The sequence below is a fragment of the Dendrobium catenatum genome, unplaced genomic scaffold (genome assembly GCF_001605985.2).
Source record: "Dendrobium catenatum unplaced genomic scaffold, ASM160598v2 fragScaff_scaffold_1595, whole genome shotgun sequence".
Classification (NCBI taxonomy): domain Eukaryota; kingdom Viridiplantae; phylum Streptophyta; class Magnoliopsida; order Asparagales; family Orchidaceae; genus Dendrobium; species Dendrobium catenatum.
The window spans coordinates 213,418-220,280 of NW_021320057.1; the positions used below are offsets into that span (position 1 = coordinate 213,418).

General features: G+C 36.5%; 1 protein-coding gene across 1 annotated transcript; it reads left to right on the plus strand.

Annotated features, from left to right (window-relative positions):
• The first annotated feature begins 1,852 nt into the window (after positions 1-1,852).
• LOC110099990 lies at positions 1,853-2,782 on the plus strand. Its single transcript, XM_020827343.2, has 2 exons — positions 1,853-2,365; positions 2,455-2,782. Exons 1-2 carry the CDS (start codon positions 1,946-1,948, stop codon positions 2,461-2,463), a joined length of 429 nt encoding a protein of 142 aa, XP_020683002.1. The 5' UTR covers positions 1,853-1,945; the 3' UTR covers positions 2,464-2,782.
• The last annotated feature ends 4,081 nt before the right edge of the window (positions 2,783-6,863 follow it).

The following is a 6,863-nucleotide window of genomic DNA, read 5'->3' on the forward strand; positions in this document are numbered from 1 at the left end:
CATTCATCTGGCATCTTTTTAGTCTTCAAAATAGTATTAAAAAGTTTAGTAAGCCATGAAATTCCTTCATCTCCTAAGCATTTCCACACCTCTATTGGAATATCATCAGGTCCAACAGCTTTTCCACCCTTCATTTTCTTTAAAGCCTCTCTAACTTCAGTTTTACTAATACGCCGATAAAAATATAAATCTTTATTTTCATCTAGGGTGCTAAGGTCACTATAGTCAATCTTATTTTCACAATCTATATAAAAAAAAATTCAACATCTATAAAATAGAATATTTATGTAAATGAAAAAGAGTTATTTATCTTAAATTTTTTGAATATAATAAATTATCTCTCATTTGGGGGCGGTGGGGGAATTTATTACAAAATATTTTTATATTTATAGAAATTTAAAAATAATTACATATATGTCCTTAAATACTATTTATGTATAAAACCAAGGCTTTTAAAACACCGGTCAATGAACCGGAAGAAGAAGAGGTTAGTGGTTCGATGGTTCGACCGGGGTCGAACCAGGGTCGAACCGGATGACCTAATAAATATTTATTATATTTAAATATTATAATAATAATACAACTATCTATAAATATATCACAAACATTGAACATAATTATAATATGAGGTAGAAAAAATAAAGCACCCTGCAGAAAAAATGACTAAAGTTTAAACCTAACTTATGATGAATGAAGTGCATTTTAAATGAAAAAAAAAAGTGCATTTTAAATGACAAAAAGGAATGACAGGATCTGGGAGAAGAAAACTTGTATAGAAGGAAGATTGAAAGATAAAAAAGCCCAAACCTTAACGTACAAAACTCCATCAATAGGTATGCTGACATTATCCTTGGTAATGGTAGATTGTTCCGGGATCGAGATCGCCTCCTCCTTCAGCGAGTGAACGTAAGCGATTCTATCAATGAAGGGAACAAGGAGGTGAATCCCAGATGATAGGGTTTTAAGATACTTCCCGAAACGTTCCACCACGTATGCCTTCTTCTCGGGGACAATGCGGATGTCCCAGTTTGTCGGCGGCCCTGGTTGCTCATAGCTGCACTGATCAGGATATATGGCTAGGTGAGAAAGGGAAAAAGAGGAGCATGGAAGCTTTGAAGGAGAGTTTATGGGGCTGCCGAGAAGTCATCGCGGGAGCGACCAGAGCCGAAGTCGAATAGGGTTTTCACAGAGAACCTTTTGGCGACCAGAGCAAGGCTTCTTCGTGCCTCCGCTGTCCGCAAGATCAAATCTCAGCCGCCCGTTTTTTTTTTAGCGAGCAGTCTGGTTAAATGAAACCGGAACCGGTTCGCCGGTTCGGCGATCGAACCGCCAGTTCGAGCAGTTCGGCGCCGGTTTTTGGCGAAACAGGTTTTATATTGAACCGTAACCGGCCGGCCGGTTCACGGTTCAACCGGTTGAACCGGCCGGTCCGATCCGATTTTAAAAGCCTTGTATAAAACTAACATTAATATTTTTTATTGATCTAGAAAAATATTGTCTTTGCATGTGCCAATAATATTGGAATTTTTATTTAAAAAATACAAGTTTAAAATATACTGCAAATAAAATTTAATAAAATATAAATAAATATAAATTTTTAATTATTGAATAAAAAAGTTTTACATATATACCATTTTATTTTATACTATTTACATATCTAATTTTTAAAATTTTAATATTTAATGCCTATAAGACATATTAAATATGAGTATAATGAATAAAATATTAAAGTTATATATTAATTAATAAAATATTTAAATTTTAAATATTAGATATATAGATAATATAAAATAAAATGAGAAGTATATAAATTCTTCCATATATAAATCTATTGTCAATTTGTCATAATCAAATCAGGATATCTTGAGCCCAAAATTCTCTTCGTGTAGGCTTAATACTACGTCTTCCTCGTCCATTCTCCTCTTTCTGGCAGACTTGCTCGCACATGGACGATCCCTTTGCCTCCATCATTTCCGAATGCATTACACGTCCAGAGGTAGAAGAAGCTCTCCTTCGCGCGCCCATAATTGGCGAACCCTGCTTCTTCTCCGGCATCTGCAGCCTCGACGGACAGAACTTGCCCGCCGCTCCTAACCCCAATACGCTGTCGGAGATCCGGAGGATTCCGGATTCACCTTCGAACCTTCTTGACGAAGAGGGCTTAAGGGACATCCCGGCCGCCTGCAAGGGGTCCTCTTCTTTCCCTCCGCCGCGCCTTCGGCTGGACGATTTCACCGCCCTAATCAACAATGTCTCGCAGAATTCCGACAGGAGCTTAGGCCGTCAAGATATTCTCGAAATCGCCAAAAGCAAAGGCCTTTCCTTACCTCCACCCAAGTGGTGGCGCCCTGGTGGCTACGAAAAGGTGATAGGGTTTGTTAGCATTTTCCTTGTTTGTGAAATTTGTTTTCATGCTTAGGGATCTGACAGATGTGTCGTGTTTCGTGTTTCCAGGTGCCATAAGCACTGAGTGTTATGAAGCTTTCCCATTTTGAGGCGGAGATGGTTTTGCTTTATCTTCTTTACCTTTTCTATGCCGCCTTCCAGTTGTTTGATGTGTTGACAATGAAAGCTTTTAGAATGATGGCTCTGTCTTGGCGAACTAGCATATAATCTCTATTGTTTCTCTATATGTTTCAGCATTGAACTAACATAGGCCATCATAGTAATAACTACTAATGCTTATATATATATATATATATATATATATATATATATATATATATGGTTAAAATGTTGAACATTTGTTTGAATTCTTAACTCATTGTTTGCTCTTTTCCTCCTTTCTTATGACAGTTTATTCCCTTTGGTTTCAGTTTCAAAAAAAAAAAAAAAGTGAACATCTCCTTTGTCAATTACTGCTATGTGATAATCTATGTAACTAAGTTAACAACATGTGGATATTATTGCTTGTGTGTACAATAGAAAGTTATGCATTTGTTTGATATTTTCTTGATACAAATTCTGTGTAGCCTATTTTTATTGGAATCTGTTTCATCTTACACAAAAATGATGCAACTTGTATGTTTGTCCTAGTTTATTCCCTGGTTGCCTTTGGTATCTTTTCTGTGTTTGGGAGTGTAAAAGGCTAAAAGCAAATGGGGTTAAAGCTGAATTCCAAGCATTAGTGATGAAACCCTCTTTTCAATTACGTTTTGCTTCTACACCAACATATTTTTTTATATATTTTTTGTAAAATTAAATCCAATACTCTCATTTGTTTTAACAATCTTCATTACATGAAACTTTTTCACCTCAGCCATCACTCTTTCTCAAATAAAAGCTTCTTTTAACATCATCAAGCATCATGCACTAAGAGCTTACTCAACTGCATCAAGCAATTGTGAGTTACCTATTCTTTGACCTTCTCGGCTATGATAGAAGCTGATCAAGACTTATGTGAACCATGAGCTCACTCAACCATCTAGTACTTAACTTAGCCTTGTGATTCTTGGAGGTAGCAATCAATGTCTCCCTTTTACACATGCCGAGGGAAGAGGCAAAAAGGGAGAAACAGGAGTGAGAGATTGAGATCTTACAAACTAGGGAGTTCCAACTTTTGAATTGAATTTGACTACATGAAAACAGATAACAATTGCCAACCTTATAAACTGAGGGGTAGTACCGAGAATTGGACTTTATAGTCTTTAAGGTTTTGTCACTAGGAGGCAGTATTGAGAGAGTAAACCCTTGTCATGTAACAACTCAAACTCTTAACTATCAAAATATTGTCCACTTTGGTCTAAGGGTCTCACGGTTTTGTCCTGTTGGTGTAACTTCCGAGGAGGTCACCCATCCCAAGATTTCTCCAGGATGAGCACATTTAACTGTGGATTTTCTTAATGAAATTATAACCATTACACCAAAAGACGCTTCAATGTTTAAGAGTTTAATTTCTTTTTACTTAAAAGGTTTCACATGGCACTTGAAGAGTTGCCAAGTAAATTGTATTTTCCCTGTCATCTTTCAAACCAAGAGGAAGTACTAGGGATTGAGCTTTATATCCCTAAAGTTTTGGTGCGAAAAGCACCATGGGTGACTAGTAGTGACTAATCAAGATGCACTTGACTTGAAAAGGATTTGTTGAGCTATATTCTAGTTAGAAAATCTTTCCAAGAAAGCATGGCCAAGGAAGCTCAAACTATTTTTTCAGATTTGGCTCCTTTTTTATAATGCAAGACTAAGACGTTTGAGCCCTATGGAAGGGTTAGATCAAGGAATCAGGCTTGGGTAGTTGACTCTAGAAAATGATCTTAAGTTTGTCAACAAATATGTGTCAACCAAGTGCCAACTAGAAAGGAAATTTATTGGAAAAATTTTATGCGAACTAAAACTTCTCAGTAGAAAGATCCATGAGGACCGGCTTCTTGGGACTAGGTGTTGAGAAGGGAGACTTCTCAAGAGGAGACACTTAAAAGGGAGACATCTTGAGAGAATTTAGTTAGAAGACAAATTTGTCAAGAGATGGAGCAAAAAGGCATTGTGAAGACGAACTTCTTGGGGTAAGGCGCTAAGAAGTCGGTGATAAAGGCGACTTCTCAGATAAGGCATCGAGAAAGGAGATTTATCTGGACAAGGCAATATAATTTACTAGGTTGCCAATGATCCTAATGAGGATCAAGATTTCCTAAGTAGATCATAAGGTTGGGATTTAGGCCTATTATTACAAGAAAGGATCTAATTTTCAACGTAATTTTCATTCACAAATTTAGAAAATTTTATTGGCGATAGAATTTCTAATGTAAATAAAACAACACCGGAGCACGACAAATCTTTTTTGTGGGTGTCTTTCTGTCAACAACACCACATATCCACGTTCTTGTATCAAACTCAGGGAGGCTTTATCCCTGAGTGGGATGTATAAGACCCCATTTGGGCAATACTTCTAGTTATAGGTTTGTAAACCCACTCATGTTAGTCATGAAGGCATATATCCTTCATTGTATTTTGAGTATTCTTCCTCTAGTTGTTGAGTTGTAAGCCACTCACCTTTTTTGGTCTCAAGGGTAAGTATCTATGTTGTACTGCTAGCCCCCATTCTATCGACTTACCAAAAAAAGCATAAGAGTCGAGAGGCCTCTAACTTATCCTCTTTTTCTAAGTCAAACAATCTCATCTTGCAAAACAATCATAACTTTGCCTTTGTGCACAACTCTATTGAATTGTAGCTTGTTGGATCTCTCTAATGATCCATATTTGTTCAATGTTTCAAAGTTTATTTCCTGACACATATTCACTAAATGTGAGCCATAACTTAATGAGCGTCTTTGATGATTCAGGTAGACTATAATTCTCATCATTATTTTGATATGTTTGTTATTGTGGGTATTTCAAATGGATTATTGAAGTTGTAAGACCATCTTCTTTCTTAGTATCCTTTTATATGGCTTATGTTTTTTTCCTCGGCTCCCGAGTCTCCTTTAGGAGGAGGGTTCCTTAAACACTCCAATCTCAAGGTTCCTTGGCTATTTTCACGTGCTTTTATCATCCAGTCCTGAACCCATGTAGACTCATTTATCCATTATCAAGTTAAACCTGTACACCTAGCCTCAGGAACTCGTTAATTTTTCCTTTGGGTGATATTCTAATTTCTTATTTTCCATCATCCCCTCCAATGAAGAATATTAATATCTGAATCTTGTGTTGAGTAACTCGTATATTTTTAATTAAACTAGAAGAACATGAGCAAAGTTCCTTAATCTTTGGTATCATATTTACAATACAACTAACTATCAGTTTTGCACCCATGAGAAACTTAGATCTATCCAGACTATGTAAAACTTATTTGAATATCAATAACATTTAGATATGTGGAATACGCTTGAATGTGCTTTCTGTTGATTCTTGCACTTTGTTTGTTTTCCATCCCCCTGGATCATACATTTCCTTTTAGTGTGAGGACCTTTTGAAGCTCGCAAAGTTCAGGAGAGTTTATATTGCACATAAACCTAAATTTAGACTAAGGCTATACCAAAGACACGGCTCATCTTGGTCTGTTGGTTGGGAGCTTAAGCTACCAAAGAAGAGGTCTTGGGTTCGAGTCTTGTATATGCGATGTGTGTGTGAGTCTGCTTAATTGGCCTAAATGTCCCCCCAGAAAAAGGCCATACCAAAGGCTTGGCTAAGCCCAGATCAAACTGATTCATAGTTTTAAATTGTATTTATTTCTACCATTCTGAGGGTTAAAGCCAATAAAATTCCCCTTTTTCTTTAATCAATTGCTTCTCCTTTATACTCTTCCCCAATTCACTCAAATAAAAATGACAAAATCAAGCGAAATTCAGGAGAAAGACAAAAAAATGGACCGAAGAGGAGTCCTACATTTACTTAATACCCCCACCATCTTTTTTTTTTAAAAGAAGCTCGACTTTGATGAGCAAAATCCCTTCTTGTTTTGTTTATTTATCACGCATAGCAATCCTGCCAAGGGTTTCCTTTCTTTCTGCTTTTCCTTTCTTTCTGCTATTTGTCTTTCTACTGTTTGATGCTCATATATTTATTGCTATGCATGATTGAGGTTTCGTTTGGGATGGCTTTCTTACTGCTTCTTAAAGCAACTTTTTGGTTCAAAATTTTATATTTTTTATTGAAAAACTGTTTTGAGAAGCAGTAAGAAAGTCATCCCAAGCGAAGTCGGAATCTTTATAAGAAGCTTACTTAATTTGTCTGGATTAGTTCTGGTTTTTGTTCTTGTTTTCGTTCTACTGCCTGCTGGTTTATTTATCTCGTTGTAATTTTTTTTTTTTGGGACATTTAGGCCATTTAAGGCAAACTCACACACACAACGCATACACATAGACTCGAACCCTGAACCTCTTAGTTGGAAGCCAAAGCTCTCAACCAATAGGCCAAGGAGAGTTGTG